General features: G+C 41.4%; 1 protein-coding gene across 3 annotated transcripts in view; it reads left to right on the forward strand.

The window, feature by feature from the left end:
- The window catches only part of ets1 (v-ets avian erythroblastosis virus E26 oncogene homolog 1), a 41,540-nt gene extending 18,100 nt beyond the window's left edge, over window positions 1–23,440 (forward strand). For 2 of the 3 annotated variants that reach the window (XM_060878298.1, XM_060878300.1), the window contains 7 exons: window positions 10,515–10,634; window positions 11,663–11,863; window positions 13,503–13,580; window positions 13,792–14,034; window positions 15,684–15,944; window positions 18,919–19,037; window positions 20,149–23,440. In XM_060878298.1, the coding sequence (XP_060734281.1) occupies window positions 10,515–10,634; window positions 11,663–11,863; window positions 13,503–13,580; window positions 13,792–14,034; window positions 15,684–15,944; window positions 18,919–19,037; window positions 20,149–20,364 (1,238 nt within the window). In that variant the 3' untranslated portion in view covers window positions 20,365–23,440. The remainder of the gene's footprint in view (window positions 1–10,514; window positions 10,635–11,662; window positions 11,864–13,502; window positions 13,581–13,791; window positions 14,035–15,683; window positions 15,945–18,918; window positions 19,038–20,148) is intronic. The other variant, XM_060878299.1, reaches the window with a different exon arrangement.
- The last annotated feature ends 473 nt before the right edge of the window (window positions 23,441–23,913 follow it).

A 23,913-nucleotide genomic window follows, 5' to 3' on the forward strand; every position in this document is an offset into this window, starting at 1 on the left:
TTGGCTTGTACCGCGCGCTTAAACCGGCGTTGGAGCTCGCGATAGTTTTTAACACGCAAAGCGCTCGCGCTCATGCACAGGCGATGCGCAGCACAGCGCGCGCGCGCCAGATGCGCCTATCAATTATTTATTAAGCTTTCAGTGCTGAGGAGCTGCGTGCAATGTGTGTGAGCTAACGAGACACGAGAAAGCATTGTCCCTCACCAACGTGATTGTAATAGCTGCTGAAATGGACATGTTTCAATAAAGTTGCATGCTTTATTTTGCAAGAACATACTAGATGCATGCAGATATTTCCCTTTTTGTTTGTTAAAAAACAAACACAAAACAGACACACTTTCCTAAAGCTGCATGTCTTCATTATTACGCTCATCCAGTGTTTCTGTAAGGAAACTTTCCTTCTTGCTCATGCATTGACTGGTGCTGACCAAGCTATTTGTCATGATGCTGCCAGTTTGTGTCATGCCAGTTTCTCAGGCCAGCTAAAGGGCGAGGCTCATAGTCACATACATGACCAGTGCAAATTGGAAAGTTGCAGAAGCGTGAAACAGACCAGACCAGGTAGTCTGCGTTTATTATCTTTAAAGCAAGCTGATGTTTAGAAACAGAAATGATTAGTTAGTGCATGCAACTTTTTTCAATTCTGTATTGCAGTCTGTATTTATGAAGAAGCTGTATGCCATTTATGTTGCCATCAGGAGATCAGCTTTCATAAAGGCAGACATTATGGCTACATTCTTGCACTCGGTCATCGTGCATGTCCGAGAGGAATCGTCTGACGTTTCTCATGGCAGCGCTAAAAGATTTGCTTGTCATGATGCTGTTTCATTCCCCGTCCATGCCATCCAAAGTGCGAGGTGCAAGATCAGGGCTGCATGCTTGACCATGATGGAGAGAAGAAGAGGGAGTCAGTCAAGGGAGAACACATGAGGTGCGGCTTGAGCAGTCAGCATTATAATCCTCCCCCTCACACTCCTGACAAGACACTCCTGAAACTTGGACTGAGGTGATGATTGTGCAGGATAGTTAATGCTCAGAGAGAGGGAGTGAGTGCCCTGACCGAATATAGCCGTGCTGTACACCCGTCCAATGCACTTTCCTAACCTGACCCTGTTTGTGCTCGGTCAGCGGAGCAGAGCGAGTTCAGTGGCCGCTGGTTTCCCTGAGCAAAAAAGCTGACTGTTGTTATAACATCTGTGCATGCTGCTTACTCTGTCGATCATACACACCGCAGCAGCTGTGTGTACATCATGGAAAAATGTTATTCGCACCATAAGTGTCAAACTGAAAACTGACTGCACTCTGTGGTGTGTGTGTGTGTGTGAGAGAGATATGAATCACTACAACATAAACACAAAAACCAGGCGTGATCTTACCGTTTTGCATGTACACACACAAGCAATGCTTCCATATACACAAACCTTATCAGGCACATGGAAAAACACTAGTAAAAAATGCTGAAAGTTGCATATGAATTGCCAAAACACTGTGGTCGTATCTTGCAAAACCATTTCACAACTCCAGCCCCTTGCTTGGAAAGAGTCCTGTGTTAGCAATCTGGTTTGACAAAGACATAAAATTCAGCATAGTGCTTACTGTAATCTTGTACCTTCACATTTTGTATGTGTTATATTTTTGGGGAAATAAAACCCCAAAGCTGTGCATGTGTAATAGTGAGGACAAGCACACATGGAGTCTGGACACACAGGAAAGAGGACAAGATAATGTAGTGGTGAACTTTTCATAAATGTGCTTATTATTGCTTATTATTTACACTAGAATATAATACAACATGCTCACAAAACTAGTCATGGAGCAAAAATACTCTAGTTTTTGTACTTTTTTGAAGCATTTTAAACTCACTAAATGACTCTTTCTTTCTTTCTTTCTTTCTTTCTTTCTTTCTTTCTTTCTTTCTTTCGAAAATAATGGCTAAATAAAGCTAAAGGTAAAGAGGTAAAGAGTATCACAAAAGTAGCATAGAGTTCATCTTGGATCCGATTAACTCCAGACAAATGGAGGAAGAGCAGACAATGGAGTCTCCAAATAATGTGATGACCTCGACAAGCCCATTTAGCTTCTCAAATAGACTCGAGTTAATATGATTGTGTTTGCACATTCACATCTTGTTAGCTAAAAACAATACAGGGCTATACATAAAGTCTTTTTTTTTTTCTTCTTTTTTTTTTTCTGAAGACTAGCCCTGACAAACGCTATACAAATACATGTGTGACTTCTACAACATGAAGCCACTGTCAAGCAGACCCAAACGTGAACCATATGCTTTGCTTAGCTCTGATCTGGAAACGGCGCCTCGAACCGTTTCAAGCCAGGCTTGTTTAAAATAGCTATCGCTCCCACCAGCATGACGGCTCGGCAAACAAAACGATATCAAACGTCCGAGCGTACGGAAAGAGCCGAGATGCGCGCTCATAACTTGTGGTGTCAAAGCGCTTGACGACAGGGATGCTGCTTTCATCTCTGACCAAAGAGTACTTAGCACAGCCAAGTGGGTCAGCAACAACATGAGAGAAAGCCAGAGGTCACATCCCACCCACTTGTTTTCAGGCCACAGAAAGAAATAGCTCTTGATGAGGGTGCTGCTTGCTTTCTATTTCTCTTTCTCTTTCTTCTTTCGTTCTCTTTTTTCTTAGCTGGAAACCAGGCTTTAGTGAGTGATAGGAATGTGTAAGGGTTGGGTGGGTCGCTTGCTGCCTTCTTTTATCTGATTAAGACGTTGCTTCATCATCTCAAATTATGCTTCATCACACACACACACACACACACACACACCCACACACACACTATCTTCATGTAGCCTCAGGACCACTCTATCCTTTGCTAACGGGATACGTTGTGTATCCATTATAACACAGGTGTCTGTTGTACTGTATTTTAGAACTGGTAGCTTGTAGCTGTGATGTTTTCTGTGTGTTGTAAAAGATCCAGCCTGAGGTGTTTCTCCTTGAGGTCTTGCTCTGCCAGACACTGGGCATGCCAAGCAGCCTGGCAGCTGTACAAACATGAGGCTTGGTGATCGGTGCTCATATGATGTGGGTTGCTGGTAAAGCAAAACAAATGACTAGGCCTTGGCTCATTTTTCGCAGGCCTCTGAATGTTTTACAAGTCAGAATGAATGTGTGTGTTTTAATGAGAGGTGTGAGGCATGCCAGAGCTTGGAGTATCTGAGCTTGCTCATGTGGGATTCCTGTAAGCAAATTTACCTCATTTGTGGTTAGAAAGCAGAATTTCTGCTATAGTACACTTTATATTTAGGGAATGAGGGTGCTGAGAATTGACTAATCTTTTTTAAGGATGTGTTTGATGAAACAAATCACGCACAGCTTTGTAGCATGCCGGTGAAATGACTCGGTACTGGTAGAATGCGCCAGTTAAAAGCCTCCCCTTTTAGAGTGTCTGTCTTGTGACCACACATAGTTATTGTTCCCTTTAACATGTAGTCATCAAAGCACTATGGGGAGCATTTACCTTCAGGAACAACTGCGTGCTAAATAGTAAGCATGTGTGAGAGCAGGCAGTCCAGACCGAGAGACGATACCGTCAGTGACTGTTTTAAAATGGTTTTGCTTTCGTCACTGCATTTTGGATCAGGCGCTAGTAAGAAGGACGTACTTGGTTTGGGTTGTAGCAGACCTGACCCTTTTATAGCCTTCCAAACGGCAAGCTCGGGCTACACGGCTCCACACAAGACCAAAACAAAAACAAAAGAAACAGCGTGTCTTCGAGCAGGGAAGAACAATCCAGCCAGATTTTTTTTTCTTTCTCAACATTTTACAACATCTCACTTGTACTCCTGATCTGTCTTGCTTTCCCCATTCATCTTTTTTTTTCTCCCTCTGTGGACCACATGCTCCGTTATTTTTGCCGCGTCTCCACGGCTCCTGATGTGGTGCCTGTCTGCTGCTATGTCGTCTCATCCCAGCCGCCTGTAACAGGCTAATTACTGAGTTAGAGTCTCAGGAGGCAGCCTTCACCCCCACCCTAGACCACCACCCCCACTGTGCCTAGTCGCTAGGGTTTGTGGAACTTTCAGAGACCCTCTGGTGAGTTCCAGACTTTTCTCCCGGGTGGCAGGCGGCTGTGGAAGTGAACGGTCCAGCCGGAGCGGTGCCTTTTTTTTTTTTTTTTTTTTTAACACGCCAGCCTCTGGCTTTGGCTCTGTGTCCTCAGACGTGATCAATAATAATAATAAACTGATCTGGAATGTACAGTAAGGTTCAGGTATGAAAATGTGAAGTGTGAAGGGTTGGTGGGAAACAGCGTGAACTCTCAGCTTCCCGTTTTACTTCTCTTGACCAAATCATGATGACACTGTGTCAAATCAGCGCTCTGTGCTGACAGTCTCTGATCTGTCCAGGAGTTTTCTTGAGAACGTTTGAGGTTCTCTTTGACAATTTGGACTTTCGTGCTACTGGGCATCATTTATCTCACCCTCTTCATAGCATCTCTGATAGAAAATAAAGGGACCCACAGGGTCCAGGGTCCATCAGGGTGCTACCAGCAATCAGCGTAGGCGTCTGGATTAGCTTCCAGACGTAATAAGATCTAGACTTAGCTCTTTAGCAGCTAGAATCTCAGACTTATCTACTCAGATATCCTACTTTATCCATTTGCAGCCTACACTTTTAGCAATTAGTCTGTTTTGAAATATGCTTTTTTTTTTTATATTGTGTTTTATATTATTTGGTTAAATCAGAGAACAGAGTGAACCGTGGAAAATCTTCATTAAATAAAATGCACATTTTGTTTGTGTGCGTTTATTTTCTTGGGCGTTCTTAAGATGTTCAGGTTTGTTGCTAAAATTTCTTTGCTGTTGAGTCACACCAAAAGAACCCACCGAAACAGATGTCATCTCCAGGAAGCAAATTGTGTCACACGGGATTTCATTTTCATGCAAACTCATTTTAGGCTTTTTTTCTTGTGGCACACATGTTGTTCAAGACTAACACCGCTACTTAATATGAACGATTTGCTAAATGAAGTGTTCGTAGCAACGGTGTTTCAGTTTAAAAAGCGCCAAACGAAGACTGCGCACGCAGACAGACGCGAATCACGAAGCCCTCCACATTAGCGATAGTAAAACAAGGCAAGAATGCATGGCATGCTACATGAAAACATTGTGGTCTGTAGGGAATTCATTTAGCGCACATGCGTCTGCTGGACCTCGGCTGGCCTCGTAGCAGGCAGAAACCATTAGCCACCCTGTTGCTAATTACACACGCAGCTTTTTTTCCCTCCCATTCAACGACTCGAGTGCTAACAAAATGATCTGTACAACCAAATAATTTTATATCTTTATCATACACCGTCTTACGGGAATAGACGAAGGTTTAACGAAGGTTTGTGCTCGTGTCTGAGAGGGAAGACGTTGCCAATAAACTGTTTGTAATTCTCTGCGTGTGTTTGTTTTCCAAGGTCTAAACAGTGCAGGTCTCCTGAGATGAGCACATCTACTGCTGGAAGTGTGGACGCCGAATTTTTGCGGTGGGGTTCGTGCAACTGCAACGCCTGCTGCACAGCCGTGTTTGTGCAAGGCATAGTATCGGGCACACCTTACTATACAAGTTGGTGGTTGGCGGTTATCAGTCATGCAGTGCAAAGTTTGCTGATAATCTGCATATAGGACATATAGTTCATTTATCAACGAATTACCATAGAAGGAGAAGGAGAAAGAGCGGTAATGAAAGAATAGTAGAGTGAACTGGAATACAGGGGGGGGTTTAAACCCATGTACCCTTTGAAGCCTTGAATGGTTCATGAAGAATGCATGTTTTTTGGTGCGTCTAGCTTCTAAGAATAGCGGCAGTGTTCCGGCCAGGGAGAGCCCCTGCTTATAATCCTGGCCAGCATTGGCACTGGCTCTGGGATCTGCTGCTATTCCTGGTCCAGGCTTCTATTCTATTCAGATGGAAATTCAAATAGTAGGTAGAACAAGCATCTCTCTGAGCGAGCACCCTGCTGCCACTTTCTGCCCACCCCTCCCCCCCCCAACTTGGTCCAGCTGGCTGAATGACCCTTCATCATCCTGGCCAGGTTTTATAGCCTACTCCTAACGCACTCCGGAGAAAGTGAAAGATAAAGATCAGCAACGAAACGAGTCTGATAGCACCATCACGTCCGGACGGCTGCCAAGGGAGGGGCGGCTTTTAAGCTTTTCGGCACTCAGACCCCTGCAGAGACTAAAAGCCTGTGCACGTTTCCTGCTTGAATTTTTTCACAGTCTGTGCTGTAAGTGTCGATGCTTTACAGTATGTACATCGAAGAGTTGTTCGTTCTCTGGTCATCTGACCTCTTCTGGTGCAAACAAGGTTCCCGGAGCACAATACACCTACGCAAATGTGTACAAAAAAGACAGGAAGAGGCACAATATGCTAATCTGACATATAGACAGAAATAAATCGGACCCAGCAGGCATTCAGGCGCTTAATCGTCCCGAGTTTTGAAAAGCCTACATGAGACAGTGTGACTTTTTATTGCACGCCCACTCATGTTCTCTCACGCACCATCAGAACGACACACACTCAATCTCTCTCTCTCTCTCTCTCTTTCTCACACACACACACACACACACAGTCCTGGGCCTATTTATATGACTTACTCAGTAACAATTCCCGTCTGCAGGCTTTTCCACTTTGTGCGTGTCAGTGGAGCCCTGAATCAATAGCATGACAATCTTTGTGAATGAATGCTCTCAGAGCAAAGGGAGGGGCCTGGAGCGCCATCCAGCTGATCTCATCCCTCTGAGGAGCCCCATTCATGCACTGCCTTGTGATAGACTCACGTTACAGACAAGTGAATCACTCAAACCTCTCCTCGCCACACCTCGCTCCCAGAGACCACCGTGACTGTAATCTCAATTTCACGGCCCCCAGCTCCGGCACAATGCCGAGCGAGGCAGCTAACTCGGTCCACGTGGCCATGAGTTCAGCACCCACTGTGTACACACACCTGCACTGTCACTGCGAAGCTCTTCTATACAGGACACAATGCTGAGACTAATATGGAGCAGATCATGTGCCGCGAAGTCACACGTTTCTTTTTGGCCACGTGCTTCACATATAGCTTCCATATGTGCACTGAAACATCACATCACTGAAACTTTTCAACTGATGCGATGCCACATGACGGCACGCTTCGTTCATGTGGCGATCCATCAGTAGATATCAAAGCTCGAAGATTTGTGTATTTTATCTGTCATTTAGGATGATGAACGGGCCGTGCCGTCGTCTTGCCAGTCAGCATGACGGACTCAATATGCCGGCCAGCTGCGATGAATAATTAACAGTTTCACCAGAGTCTGAAACCAAAACGCATTAGGTCTGAGTTGAAACACGTGATACGTGTGCCAGAGTTACCGTTTAAATATTGTTTATTAGTAAGTGAACGACATTTCAGAGTAGCGTGTGACTGAGAGCACTTACTTCACTTGAAGCAGGATTCGATGAGATGGGGCCCCTCGATGAGACGCACCAAAAATTGCGTGGGTGGGAAAAAAAAAGAGAAAGTAAGCCTAAGGTGAAGAAAAGCAAGAGGTTAGGAATTAGAACGAGTTAAAGTCTCATAAAATAATAAAAAAAACGGCCCGAGCGAATTAGTCGAGACTTCATTGTGTCTCGTGGATATTTCCAGCATTGAGAAAAAAGACGGTTTATGTGTTCAGTGATACACAATGCAAAGCACCAGCTCTTTTCTCACTTTCACAAGGTGTTACAATGTTTTGTGCTAATGAACAGGCCTCCACTAGTCCTCACTGAACCTCTGTCCAAATGACACTTTTATCTTTACAGAAACAACACTCATTAAACATTTGCGTTTTGCAGGCGTCGCGTGGCAGGTTTCGGCTAATGTAAAACGTGTTCTTTTTTCTTTTCCAGCGCGGTGTCTGAGAGCGTTCTGAATTAGGGTCGGCAGAACGGTTTGTGCTAATGCACAATTAAGAGCCGAAAATGGAGAGCGGAGAGAGCCGGGCTTCATCCTGATCGAATCACACCGGAGCGCCACACCGCTCTGTTCCATTTAGACACAGTGTTTAATGTAACGCTGTCGGAAATGCGTAGAGAGGGTCACTGCAGAGTGGAGTGCACAGGAGGGGAGAGAGGGAGAGAGAGAGAGAGAGAGAGAGAGAGAGAGAGAGAGAGAAAGGGGGAGAGAGAGATAGAGAGAGAGAGAGAAAGAGAGAGAGGGAGAGGGGGAGAGAGAGAGAGAGAGAGAGAGAAAGGGGTAGAGAGAGATAGAGAGAGAGAGAGAAAGAGAGAGAGAGGGAGAGGGGGAGAGAGAGAGAGAGAGAGAGAGAGAGAGAGAGAGAGAGAGAGAGAGAGAAAGAGAGAGAGAGGGAGAGGGGGAGAGAGAGAGAGAGAGAGAGAGAGAGAGAGAGAGGGAGGGAGAGAGAGAGAGAGTGAGAGAGAGAGTGAGAGAGAGCTGGGAAAGGAGGGACAGCTGTTGCACATTCCTGGATCTACTATGTCGCATTGTGGATATGGAAGATTGTGGAAGAGAGAGAGAGAGAGAGAGAGAGAGAGAGAGAGAGATGAGGTTCTTGATTCCAGAAACAGAATATCTGTGTGTAGAAAAAAGGTTCATCTCTGCCCTTCTATGTGGCACAAACATCACTTGAATGATTCATATTATTCACACGTCACATGTAATCATACCTAAAATTCACACGTGCGGCGTTTCAAACAGTTCACGTGTTGTGACGTGAATTATTCTTCATTTTTTGAGTGAAAAAAGTATCGTTTTTTTTTTTTTTTTAGTTGCCCAAAGTTTAATTTAGTTTAAAATGATTCCTTACCCTCGAGTCTTCTATTTTCATATCAAATATTTCTCACGTGAAAAACACATGTGTCATGTGTCAAATATACGTGATTTTCTTCTCCCATGAGATCTAATCGCCGTTTAACGTACTTTCACATACACCATCCTTACCCATTTTTTTAATTTATTGGATCTTTTAGTAAATAAAGTCACATGACATCAGTCCATCCTTGTCTGCTATCACCTACACCATTGTTCAACTCCTTTTAGGTTTTAAGTAGTGGCGGGGGGTTTCCCCGTCGTGTCCCTTGCTCCGTCACAGTGGCCGCTTGTAATTGGATTAGTAGGAGTCATCGGGTACTGTTTAACTCGTAAATAGCCCCTCTGTGTCCCGCTGGGCGTCCACCCAACACTGCTGCGTCTGTTCTGCCCTGACATCATTGCCCCTGCACTGCATCCTCTGACCCCTGCCTACTGAGTCCCAGTGACAGAAGTCTAGCTGAATGGTATGAGGCTAGGGCAAAAAAAGTAGACCCGGGGTCATGAACAGGGATCAGAGCCTGACCTGCTGTACCCTTAGGGCTTTATGGTGTCTCTTTAGGGCTTGAGAGATCAGTGGGTGGTGCAGGCACACGTTGGCTTTTGCTACGATTTTGTTAGTTATATTTGTTGCCCTTTGTACTTTTATTCTGTACAATTCAGGTTTTCTATAACACGTTTTTCATAACTTGTGCTTTGACTTAAAACTAATGTGGAAATTCTTCATTAATAATACATCACAAGATCTCCATTTTCTTCCAATGCGTTGCAGTTAATACAAAATCTGGAGCAATATAACCACAATATGCCATCGTTAAACTTTGCTCCATAAATGCAACTGATTAAATGCTTTATCTGACCAAAACATGACTTTCTCTTGAATTGCATATTGTATAGAGAGCAGAAGTTGTGAAATATAGGCAGTGATTTAAAATAAATAAATAAATAAACAGCAATAATTCCTACCATTGTGCCTCCAGAATCTCTTACAAACACTGTGAAAACACACTGAGGTAGTAAATAGTGTAATTGTGTGTCATATCTGATGTCTCACTGTTGCACCCACATGTAAAAAAACAAAATAAAATAAAATGTCCTGCAAGATTCCAGTCCTGATTCATACTTCAACTAGTCTGAGCTTGATTCCCTGTGAAGCTTTCTTTTCATATCTGGTCTCTGTGTTCACATGCTTGTTGTCTAGATTGTCCACGTTGCCTATCTACATACAACAGAACGCTGTCTGATGCAAGGGGCAATACTATGATGAAGGAGGTGGTTTGCTCACAGCGAGGCTTAGCCGTTGCACTCAGGCTGTGCTGAACTTTACCAAATGTGGGAATCTTAACTGCATAAATTCTGATAGTGAGGGAATGCGTTTGCACTCTCCCCTGTAGGACATTAATGTTAAGTGTTTAAGGCTCTGGGTTGTTGATTTTCGGATCAGGGTTCAAGCCCCAGCACTGTCAAGCTGCCACTGTTGGGCCCTTGAGCAAGGCCCCTAACCCTCTCTGCTCCTGGGGTGCTGTCTCATGGCTGACCTTGTCCTCTAACCCCAACTGCCAAATACAACAGTTGGGAGATGAGAAGAAAGAATTTAACTCTACTGTAATGTATATATGACAAAATAAAGGCTTCTGATGATGATGATGATGATGATGATGATAATGAAGTGTCTTTTCTTCTCTGCTTTACTGGGACAGATCTGGAATGTGGGGATGTTCCTCTACTGACTCCAGGAAGCAAAGAGATGATGTCGCAGGCTCTGAAAGCCACCTTCAGCGGTTTCACCAAGGAGCAGCAGAGACTTGGTATTCCTAAAGGTAAGCGCGTGTCGCACAGCACACTACGACTCTCCGACTTTTTTTTTTTTTTTTTTTTTTTTTTTCTAGATATCGATCACTTATATGTGTATCTGGCATTTCAGCAGTTCTTTATCTTGCCTTCCATGTCTGAATCACACGATACGGGAGATAACTGTTAACCTAAATTTAATCGACAAGCTGCACTCTTATTTATGTTAGTTAGTTAGTTACAGTAGTTAGTTAGTTAGTTAGTTGTCTAGAGCTACTTACTAGATATGAGCAGTTATAGATATCTGGAAGCAATGTCTGTTTTCTCTAGAACAAATTCACAGAATGTCGATATTATAAAAAAAAAAACAAGAAGTAGAGTGGAAAAAAAAAACAAATGCGTGCTGTGTAGTTTTGCTCTGCCCAAAGCAGACTAGCTATAAGGGGATCTTGCAAGATAGGCACTTGGCATGGCCGTGCTGTTGTGAATTATATTTCCCAAACTAACTCAGACCGCAGGGTGGCTTCGTCTGTCATGTCGCAGGAGGTTCAGTCTGCGTTGGGTCTGGAATTGAAAATAGCTGTTATATATATATGCGTGCCATATCATATGTGTGTGTGTGTGTGTGTGTGTGTGTGTGTGTGTGTGTGTGTGAAATGGTTGACCTGTAGGCTATAATTACAGAGTTTTGAGTTCCAAGTACAGACATTGTGGTCAAAACATGCTGTATATAACTTCCTGATGACATACTCTAGAAGAAAAACAGATGAAACCCAAATATTTGGGATTTATTTCAGAAATAATAATAATAATAATAATAGTTATTATTATTATTATTATTATTATTATTATTATTATTATTATTATTGTTATTATGGTTGTTGTTTTTATTTATTTATTTGTTTGTTTGTTTGTTTGTTTGTTTATTTTAATATTCTTAATTTTTCCTGAATTTTTCTTCCTAATCTAAAGATGAAATTTCATCAGTTACTTTGGGTTTTTTACTCAGTAATGGAGTCTGAACGCAATGCTTTCTCTCTCTCTCATCACTCTGCAGACCCTCGGCAGTGGACAGAAGCTCACGTGCGAGAATGGCTATTGTGGACAGTGAACGAGTTCAGCCTGAAGAATGTGGACTTCCACAAGTTCTGCATGAACGGTGCCAGTCTTTGTGCACTGGGCAAGGATCGCTTTCTAGACCTGGCGCCCGACTTTGTAGGGGACATCCTGTGGGAGCACTTAGAGATGCTGCAGAAAGGTAAACCTGGACATTTAAGATGGTAGATACTTACCATAGCTACTGTTTATTTATAGCTGCGGTCAATATACATTTAACGTCCTGTTTAAGTTGCTGTCGCTGTCGCTGAACATGTTAAGTCATGTTCTCATAGCTTTAATAACATAACTGTATCTGCTTAGGAAGGATAAATGTCTCTGTGGTGCTATAAAGCTCCAAAATAAAATTAACCCACAAATCAATTATTTAGGAAAAGGAGGAAGATTTAAACCTTCTGTAAATCCTTGAAGCTGATTTTGTCTTAGCACCCAAACCATGAAGTCTAACCTGTCCAAATCATCTACATTGAACCAAGGTCACTCACTGCACCTTTAAAGGTGCCCTTCCACACAAAAGCGTTTTTACTTGTATTTTTTGATATGTGTTAGCTCCATATGTGTTTGTGTTGTGTCGTGAATGTGAAAACGAACTGTTACCTCCCCGGTCAGTTCTAGCCACTTAAAAGAAATAAGGGGAGAAATCAGGTCAGTTGGAAAAGCTGGTCACTCTGACGTCAGAGTGACTGAGCTCATTACTATTCATGAGCTCTTCCACTTGAGACCGCGCCCCCAGAATTCGTGTAGCTCAGTGAATTTCCTAAACAGCAAGGATGGCTGAACATCAACGGGCTTGTGAAGAAGCCGTTCTGCTGCAATTCAAGGTGATTGTAAACAAATTTCCTCTAGCCTAGGCTACTTATTGCGCTGGGTGAATGAATAGTCATGCTCTCATATCCTAGCGGTTAGCCAATCGGAACCAAGCAGCATAGCTCATTTGAATATTCATGAGAACTGGCACAAATCAAGCAGAGTCTTCCTGCAGGCTTTCTATACCACACTAGAATGGCTTGAAACAAGGTAACCAAGGCATTATATCCACAAAAAAATGTTACAGAGTCCATGGTGAACTTCAGACATTACCACAAAAGTAATGAAATGTGCACCTTTAATATTTTGTAAAAAAATAAATAAATAAATAAATTCACATATAGTGCATGAAGTTTTATTTCACCACGTGATTTTTTTTTTTTAAAATGATTCATTATTAACCACACTTTTGTACATAAGGCCTGTGATTTTATTTTTTAATATTTTTGTTTCTAAAACAATTTATTTATTTATTTCATTGTGTATTCCTGTATTGCTCATATGCAAAAAAAAAACAACAAAAAAAACATCATGACGCAAATTTTTTCTCTTTGGATTTTAGCGTACATAGCCGTTTATAAAAGTCATGTAACACCCGTGCACTTGCCTTCGTAGGTGTGTTGGTACGCCTGCGGTGTGAAAGTTTAAGGAAATGATTTCCATAACACATTGTACACTTTCCATTCAAATAATCATTCTCTGCAGCACTTTCCCCACACACAGCGCAGAGTCTTTCTCACCTCGTTACGCCAGGAGGCTGCACTGCGTGTGCCACACGTTTTCCTCTTTATAGTCACTTATTGATCGCTTGACGTCTATGGAAAATCTTTAGTTAGTCAGGTTACAGGGAGGAAGCCGCGATCCCATTAGACAGTCTATTTTAAAACTAAAGAAATCTCATTATCTTATCTTCTATTATGCTAATTTGATCTCATACACTGATGTAGTTTTTTTTTTTTCTCCCCCACACACAGAAGATCCAAAGCATTTCCCTGTCAACGGCATAAGCTCAGGTTTCCAGGAATCTCGCTATACCTCAGACTACTTTGTCAGTGAGTACCTGTCAGCCGCACTTCACCGTGAGTTTCACAGCCACAGCAAAGCCTGTAACGTGAGACGTGCATTGATTTGTCTGAGTCTGTATTGTGAGTGCTTGAAGACGGACAGTAATTTCATAAAAAGCCTCACACATGCATACACACAGACACCCATGCGGACGCCCGACACTTTCTTTTTAACCCTCGGTTTAACTTGTCTTCTCAGGTTACGGCATCGAACACGCTCAGTGCGTCCCACCTTCGGAGTACTCGGAGCCGGGCTTCATCACAGAGTCGTACCAGACCCTTCACCCCATCAGCTCGGAAGACCTGCTGTCGCTCAAGTACGAGAACGAATACACCAACGTCATTCTGCGCGACACGCCACTCAACCCACTTCAGGGTGACTACTTCCCCATCAAACAGGAAGTTTCACCTGACAACATGTGTGTGGGTCGGATCAGCAGAGGTGAGGAGGCAGAGTGGGTGGTATGTGTGGGTGGATGAGTGGTGAATCTGTATCAAGCGGTTGTCAGGTGTGTGACAAGGAAGGAAGTTGCTATGTTGTACAAAATTTAATTACAGTTATGGCCGCAGTGGTGCAGCGGGTGTCGTAGCCTCAGGGTTTCATCCTGACATTGTCTAGAGTTTGTCTGTGTCTCTGTGGGCTTTGTCAGGGTTCTCCGGTTTTCTTTCCACCTCCCAAAAACATACAAACAACCCCTAGATGCGAATGTACGTGCAGTTCCATACATGCAGACTACATTCCCATGATCCACTAGGATAAATCAGGTACCGAAATGCTGATGTTTTTAGGAAACGAACCGTCGCCATGTTAGTTAGCCGTTTCAACCCTTTTCATCCAGACCACACGTTGCTTTCTTATTTATCATTAATCTTTATGAGAACATGAACAGCATGAGAAGCAGTTCTTATCATATCTAAGAAAGCCGTGTCCTCATTTCATTAGATCACATGCATGTGGTCTGCATAGCACTGGTTTCAGCGTGATTTCTTTATTGCGTGCATGCTTCGCACTGCCACATGTGCCTAGAGAACGAAGGGAATTATTGTGGTCGTATTTGCGGTTATGTACACGTTGTCTGTACGCTGAAGAGCCGTGGTGAAAGAAGGCAAAAAAAAAGTACGGGAGGAAAAAAAAAAAAGCTTCTTGCATCAAAGGAGATGTGCAAAGCCACAGATAGAGCGCACAGCTCTCCAGACGTATTCCTTTTATGTAATAATTTACACATACTGAGATGGTAAAAGGGACAGCATTTTTTTTCCCCTCCAAAGCGTCTCATGTTCTCGTAAGGTACCGAAGGTGTCAAGAGTCAAAAGCGCCTTTCTCACGAAACACTCGATGTGCTTTCTCACTCGCACATTTGCTCCCCCACACTTGTGCTCGCTCTACCCCTCCTCGATGGGAGAACGACTGACAATCCGATTCGTTTTGCTTCTCCAAAAAGTCCAGATTTCTAGCTGGAGATCTTCATGTGTCATGTTAACACGATGAGACACTTTATTTATTTTCTCGTCGGTCCTGACCAAGCTTTGCACACATTAAATCGTAAAAGTTGGCGAGTTTTTTTTTTCCCTCCTTTGACGTGGGAAAGTATTTGTGACACCACCAAAACCCACATGTGACTTCCATTATGCAGCTGAGGATTTCAGGATATGCTTTTTCCTAACAAATGCATTAGCTTTCATTCCTTAAGTGCAGTTCAATTAGCAGTAATCTTTCATCTGTGCCTTGGCGTAAAATAGAGTGAAACTTGGTTTCAGTTTTCTTGTAATTAGAGAAAAAAAAAAGAGCGAATAGTGGTTGTAACATGGAAACGTGCGATAAACGGTCAGGAATGGTTCTGGGTATTTTCTTCTCTTACAGTCCAGTCTCTTCTATGTTTTCCCACATCAAACCTTCTGGACTAGATTAGTTCCCAAACATTGCACCTTTATAAAGTTGCACTGAATTGCGGTTACTGAGAAAAACTGAGAGCCAACATGTTTACATGTGTATGTTTGTGGTGAAACTTTGGATTTGAGACTAAGATTTAATTGAAGCTTTGGATTGAGGTTGTAATTTTAGCTTAACATGTTTTTCTCACTTTTTTTCAGGTAAACTAGGAGGCCAGGACTCGTTCGAGAGCACCGAGAGCTTCGAAAGCTGCGACCGTCTGACGCAGTCCTGGAGCAGTCAGTCGTCGTTCAACAGCCTGCAGCGCGTCCCGTCCTACGACAGCTTTGACTCAGAGGACTATTCCACAGCTCTGCATGGTCACAAGCCCAAAGGAACGTTTAAAGACTACGTCCGCGAGCGCTCAGATCTCAGCAAGGACAAGCCGGTCATCCCAGCTGCCGCTCTCGCCGGCTACACGGGTCAGTTTCAGTGTCTATCCTCACAGACATAAACGCTCTCTGACTCAGGTGTGAGTCAATCATCAAAAACAAAGGAATGAGTTGAATCACTCCGTGAATCACAGGAATCAGACGTATTAGTCATTAAAGATCAATAGCTTTCAGAAATGTAACTTAAGGTGTCCTCACCAAGTAGGTCAAAGTTTAACTGCATGTTTTTAACTGGGGCAGTGATACTTGTGATTCAAAAGGAATTCAGCAGTTTAGTCAGAATCGGATGACCAAAGCCATTAGGAAACGCCGAAGAAGTAGCCATGTGTGACAGATCAGTTAAATATGTCGAGCACACGATTAAAACCACTGCACCAAATTTTTTTAGAGCGGGATTCTGGCACTAGTTCCCATCATATCGTTTCTATGGACTGCGAATGCCACACAAGACTACGGATATAATACACCAAAATTTAAAAACATTTTAAAATCTTCAAAAATGAAAAATGGACTTTAAATTTTTTTTTTTCAGTAACAGAAGCAAATAAAAAACAATCAAAACAACCCTTCTGACCAGAGAACTGTCCAGTTTCCTGTTAACAAGACAAGCTCTAATATTTCTTTTGAGCTTCAAGAGATTAAGATAAAAGAGACTGATTTTTTTTATCGCTGGTCACATAAGTAATATAACAAGAATTACTAAGAATGAACTTGTTTCTTGGACATTCAACATTATATGTATCGTTAAACTGTCAAGAAATTATTAATACCTTAATAAATGATTAATAAAAATGTAGTTATGTATTGGCAAGCTGCTGTAGTAGAAGAGAAAGAAAACATCTCAGGACATGTTAATGTTCAAGCTGGTATCTATCACTGGTTATTATGTTATTATAACAGCAAACCACAGGGGTTTATTCTTCCCTTAATCGTGTTTATGTGAACTTTCGATACTTGCAAGAAGGCAAGGAATTGCGGCTGTACATATGGCGTCTTCGTTCGAAAAAACGATGCACTTTGTAGGACACCGTGATCTTTGGATTCAAAGAACGTCACCTTGCACCAGTTTCGTAACCGCAGCAGCTTCTCTCTGAAATGCTTGCAAGCTCTGAATCTATTTCGCAGAGCTGCTGCTGTGCCATTGCATTTTTCTCTCAACCTGTGTATATGTGCGTGTGTGTGTGTGTGTGTGTGTGTGTTTGTGTGTGTGTGTGTGCCATTTTCACCTCCAATTTGCACCCAAAAGCAACTTAAACAATGAAAGGCGTCTTTTGCACCTCTCTCCATCTTTGCCGTTGTTTTTTTTTTTTTAATGTGCACATACTTATCTACGGCCCGCATCTCAACCCTTTTCCCAGGTCGTCTTGGCAACAGAGGGTGCAGCACAAAAACGCTAGCAGCCCCTGTGCACTTAACCTGAGAGTGTTTATCATTTCATCTCTGGGAGGCTTTCTGAACCTGCATCACAAATGCACACAAAGACACGACACACACACGCATGCAGGAAAATAAAAAAGCATTTTATAGGTCTTTTATTAATTTGTTTATTTTTTCTAAAAATGTACATTGCAAATTAGAAAAAGAAAAACAAAGCTTATTGTGTAAGAATTGAAAATGAAGGTCCCCCCCCAAAAAAAAAAAAAAAAAAAAGAAAAGAAAAACAAGCCAAGAATAAGCAAAAAAAAAATACTTTAGGCATTCGTGACAGTTGTGATTATAGGGGTGTCTGAGTGTATGTGAGAGAGAGAGAGAGAGAGAGAGAGAGAGAGAGAGAGAGAGAGAGAGAGAGATGATGTAGGTGGCTGATAAGTTTAAGAAAAACAGCTTTGAGGTTTTCACGTTTCTCATTCCAAATCACAAACATTGGTACGTGAGGCCTTTGAAGAGCAAAAGCCACAAGACTATTTTTTTGAGTTTGGTTATAAGACATACCACTGATGCTCATCACTCAAACTTATAGACTTGTACTAGTTAAGAGGCTTCTGGTGCATTAAATAGTTGAACAGTTGTAGTGAAGAACCTTTAGAAAGCTGGCAGGTGAACATTTTTTTACATAGGATACAGCAAGGATACAGCAAGATTAATATCTACAAAAAAAAAGCAAAGTCTGAAATCCTGTTGCTTTAAAAGCTCATATATTCGACCCTGACTGTTTACGTTTGAACCTCGAACCAGCCGATATATTTTTTAGCCATAAACGAAGGCAATTTGATCAGGCAGTTTCCTTTAAAGTCCTGTTACCTTTTATAATCTATCCTCTCTCTCTCTCTCTTCCTGTGTCACTGATGATTCATGGCTTTGAGGCAGGTGTGATATAACATATCGGTTGATCTTTAACAAACGAGCTGCCGGTTAAAAGTAAGCCGAAGGTGAGGTGAGCTATGCGCACATACGGGTCTGTATTTTGGTCCTAAATAAAAGAACGCCTCAACACATCCAGAGTAAAATAGGGTCTTGTTTTTTTTGACTGATTACCATGAGCTTTGTCTGGTTATGATGCCCGGTCTCACTTTGCACAATGCATAAGGTCAGAAACGTCACTTCTGGATCGCTGATGTTTATTCTCACACCTACACACTCACATAGACATGATCTAGTCACACAGTAACTTGTCCGCAGTTTTTCTCGTATTTTTAGCATAAGGACAGAGTCCACAGTGATGTCACTGGACTGGAATTTACACTTTTCAGGACTCAAGAACCGGGGGCTTTGTGTGTCTCTGAGCCTGTTTAGCAATTTTCCAGTCTGCACCAGTCTGGAAATTGACCTTCGAGATGTTTGCATCACCACAACACAGAAACTTTGTCACAAGTTGCCCCCAGACCATTAGAGTAATGTATAATGATGCATGCTAGAGGATGTTTGATGTGATCATTGGTACAGTTCTATGCACATGCTAGGAAAGACGCATGAAACAGACATAAAGTACACACTGAATACTGAATTTCATTCAATTTCAGTACTAATGTGTATTTTTCTGCATGGTTTCTGTGCTTGTCTGTAGGTAGTGGACCCATTCAGCTGTGGCAGTTTTTGCTGGAGCTCCTTACAGACAAGTCATGCCAGTCGTTCATCAGCTGGACAGGAGACGGCTGGGAGTTCAAACTCTCCGACCCTGACGAGGTGAGAGTTCACAAGGGCACCCAGCACCGTCCTCATGGGAGACAGACACGGGGTCAAACTGCAACACAAGACGTCCATCTGTAGTCACAATGCAGCTTTTGTTTGCTTAGAGACCCAGATATGGATTAGGTTGTAGATAGTGTTGGGCAAGTCTGAGCTTCCACTCAATTCAGTCAGTCTGTGTGTTACAAATCACTGGGCTTACAGCAGTGGAAGGATGGAAATGACTCGTTTGTAGATGAGCGTGTTTAAATTGTGCACATGCACCAAGTTCTAGTAAAACATCTCTATGCTACATGCAGCAATCAAACAGTAAGTCTGCCTGAAGATGATGAAACAACCGATGATGGCCAACTAAATGGAATTTCCCCACATAGACTTTTAAATGCTTAAAGAAACGTATTTCTATTAAGGAGAAATTATTAGTAGTATAGTATAGTATGTATAGAAGAAGATTTCACCACATGAAGGCATTTCCCAGTCCACCCCATTTCCATCCATATAGAATATAGACACATATTCAGTCCTATATCAAGTTCCTGAGTTTGTCCCTTTGCATGATCTCTTTCTCTCTCTCTCTCTCTCTCTCTCTCTCTCTCTCTCTCTCTCTCTATCTATATATCTCTATATATATATATATATATATATATATATATATATAAATATAAATAAATATATATATATATATATATATATATAAAACAGAGCGTTCCTTTATCATAAAAGCTTCGAAGTAGAATTACTTTAGTGAATATAGACAAATAAAACAAGTCATTACTTTATTAGTTGTGACCAGTGGTTAATGAAAATCTTTACAGATGGGAGGAGTTTTGAAAAGAATGGTGTGTTCATGCAGGGCGAAATTGATCTGTTATACTTCTGATAACTGTATAAGTAAGCAGATTAACTAAGGTATTTTGTTGTTGTTGTTTGTTTCATTTCAGTCTTTATTCAGTCACACAGCAAGCAGGGGGGCAAATGCAATAAAGAGAGTGAAAACTACTGATCTTGCATCCCTGATATAAATATATTGTGTGTATCTGTTATTGACTATAACATAATTCTGTAAAAAAAAAAAAATGTGTATTGAAACTGTTCCTCTCCTATGAAGGTGGCACGGAGATGGGGCAAGAGAAAGAACAAGCCTAAGATGAATTACGAAAAGCTGAGCCGTGGCCTGCGCTACTACTACGACAAAAACATCATCCACAAGACATCAGGCAAGCGTTATGTCTACCGCTTCGTGTGTGACTTAAAGAGCCTTCTGGGATACACACCTGAGGAGCTGCACACCATGCTGGACGTCAAACCCGACACGGATGAGTGAAAGAGCAGTCCGGGAGTACCGGAGCCGAGAGACTTTCCTCCCTTATCCTCACAACAGTGGGTGTTTAATTTGGGTCCAACGATAAACAAGTCCCGTCTTCATACCTAGTCATGGTTCCAGTCTTGTTTTTGAGCTCATGACTGCAGCTATCGCAAAAATTAAAGGACTCATTCCAAACCGTACCAAAGTTCATAGCCTGTAGCGTGTATCATAATTCAGCTCTGAAGAGAAAACAGTGAGTTTCCAGCAGAGCCACCATTTTGACCCAGCAGCACCTAAAAAACAGACTGCTAGAGTGGGGTGGGACTAGGAAAGAACAAAGGACTTGTTCCTAAAGTGGACATTGTATGGATGGAAAGTTCCGTAAATATGTTGCCAAAGTTACAGAAAAATGGAACTTTACAGAAATACATAAATATTTACTATTAAGTTACTGTTGCTATCGTGGTCCTCAGATAGACCACATGAAAACGATTAAAGTATTTTATTTTTATTCTTTTTTTCTCTGATATGTTTGTGCCAGTATTACTTTTTTTATTTTTAATCTGTAAATGAAGGATTGATTATGCCAAAATGTATTTTTTTTTCTTCCCTGTGTGTTAAAAGTCAAAGACTCTTCACACAGAAGTCGCATAACTGAAAACTCAGCAGGCGAGACAAGAGACTGCTATTTTACTCATGCAGTTCAGTTAAAAGAAAAAAAAAGCCTCTCACTCAAACCGAGAACGGGTGAGAGACGCGACCGAAAGTAGCCGTTTTTCTACACGAGGGCGGCAGGCGCTGAACACCCACCCGCCCTCGCCTTATAGGCAGGATTGTTTCGCTTCTAAGCAAGCACAACTTAGGCAGCTGTTAAACACGGCCCGTCTTAGATCTCCTTTTTTTTAAATCTTTAACGTTCAGACAAAGGACTTCAAGCATCTCTTGCCTTAGTTTTACGTCTATGTTGCCGCTTGTGCCACTCTCCCTCACGTCTTGTTTTGTCTGCGCCGTCCTTTGAGAGCACATGTGATGTAAACATGTCTGTAATCTTCCAGCCTGTCATGAGACAGAGTGAAGGGTGTGGAAGTAGAGCACAATAGAAATGTCATTTAACTGATCTTGTCCTCTTTTGATGATTGAGTTGATTGATTGCAGAAAACAGGCTTCATAATGAGCTGGGACCAAATATATGTCCTTGTGAAACTTATTTTTTCTTAGGACAAATAGCTGAATGTAATAGAGATCTTAGCCGTGAGCCTGACGCAGGAGTTATTAATCACTGAAGTGAAGGTTGTGGGAGTGATTAGAGCTTGATGATGATTAGAGTAGTGGATGATGTTGGCTTAAGAAAGTAGGGGAGTAACATTTCAGATGGTTTCAAGATTTTAAGAGTTTAAGAAAATGACCAGTGATGCTACTGCAGTTTCAGTTTGTTATCATTAACTCAACTAAACCAATAATACAACCAAATATCTAACACCCAGGTACTGAATTGATTTCAGTAACTACTATAATATAAGTAAAGAATAAAGGATTTCTGACTTCAAATAAATATATAAATAGATAAATAAATAACTGACTGTTATCAAAGCGCTAACACTGGAGACTTCTTCCATAAATTTTAAGGAATTAAATAATATCTCTATGGAAAAGGCCAGCTTATCATCATCTTTGTGTATGAAATAAAAGTCTCTGTGCGTAGAAACAACACCTTGTTAGAAAAGAGCGCATTTTTATAAAGCTCGCAGCTGGAACTACTGTCAGAGCTGCAGCTCTAGAAAACGAATCAACACCTTCTGAATTCAACAGTGTTGGATAACAGTGTATAAATCTTATTATAAGCCTGTTGCTAGCAGTGTGACTCTGGTTCCTGTTGCCTTTTTGTCATGGTCGGTGTTCCACAGAATGCGCAGGCCTTGGGAGGGAACAAATTAAAGGAAAAAAGTTAAGATGTCGCATCTACACAATGTTATTGTTTACAATGGTTTGCTTGCTGTTTCGATGGGTTTCATTTTTAGGAATTGTCTATTTGTACAGATTGTGTTTCAAAACGCTTTATTACAAGAGCCAGAACAAATAAAGCCAGTGTTAAAGCAGTAACAACACTGAAATAACACCCGTGTGAGGTCCCAGAGCTGAAGGATTTGATGCTCATCCACATCACTGAAGGACAAAAGCCACGTTCCAGTCGACTATTTAAATGAATCGCTTCAAATGAATCGATACGCTTGATGCTTTTGCTGCGGAATAAATTTGGGAGTAAAAAAAGGGGATTCAATTCCATTGCTAAATTAAAATACACATGATCGGTTGATGAGACGTTTCAGGAAGTGATTTCTATAACGAAAGTGGGATGGATGTGGATATGGTTCATGTATGTGGTTTTAGATTAAGAGTTTTTACATAGTCGTGTTCTTATTTTTTTTCCTTTACTCATGCGCCATAATGTCCTGAAACGACACACGGTATTATGTCTATTTTTTTTTTTATGCTTAACGAATGAAGTCCATTAGATATCGTGTTAAATGTCAAGTATATTCTTTTTAAGAACAAAGAAAAAAAATGGTGGACATAGCGACATCAAAAGCAAATATTGTGAGTCGGATATGCATCAATTATGTGACGAGTGCAAATCACACAACCATTAATGAGGAAAGGGGTTTTTTTGTTGTTTTTTTTTAATTCAGTTCATTTTTTGTACATTTTATAGTGTTTCTGTATTTTTTTATTTTATTTTATTTTTTGTTAAATGAAAATTTTAATGTATTTAGTTCATAAACATTGGAATATTTTTCAATAATTTATATTTTATAAACTTTGAAATATGAGACGCAGACAGCTGGTGCTTTCATGGAAAAAAAAAATTGAGGTAAAGCAGGACCAAATGTAGCGATTTTTTTTTCTTTTTTTTATACAGAAAAAAGACGTTGATAAGAAATTTAAGGACCTGTCTGCATATACAGTTATATAGAAAAAAAAAAGGCTGATGCTGGCCCATCATTAAGTTTTGCCGAGAGTTTTATAAATGGTAGCTTCTATTTCTTATTGTACTTCAAATTGTTATGTTATAAAATGTACATGAAAAAAAAAATCATGTTACCGTGTTTGAGTCATTACTTTATGCATAAACTCGAATATTCACACCCTTTGCAGTCACGCACAGGTAGGATTTGCTTACGCATGCAGTAGCTCTGCAGATTTTGTGAAAGATTTGTGGTTGAGTTTATTATAAATCGTACATGAAATGTGTCAGCCGTCACCCGCAGCCTAACAGCTTTGTCAGGTTGTGTATATATATTAGGAACTGATGCAAACACAGGTTTTCTGGCCATGGAAAATTTTCTGTCAGTACTTGAGCTTCAACAAGCATCGCATTAGTAAAATCATACAGTAGAGTCAAAAAGACTGAGCTCCATCTCTTTTAACGTACGCTACATATTCAGACCTGATTGCAGTTATTAACAATATTACATCACATTCTTAAGAAATATAAATCAACATAAGACTGTTTCTGGTTCCTGTCAAGGTTTCTTCCTCATATCATCTCCGGGAGCTTTTCCCTCGACA

This window comes from Tachysurus vachellii, chromosome 9 (genome assembly GCF_030014155.1).
Source record: "Tachysurus vachellii isolate PV-2020 chromosome 9, HZAU_Pvac_v1, whole genome shotgun sequence".
Classification (NCBI taxonomy): Eukaryota; Metazoa; Chordata; class Actinopteri; order Siluriformes; family Bagridae; genus Tachysurus; species Tachysurus vachellii.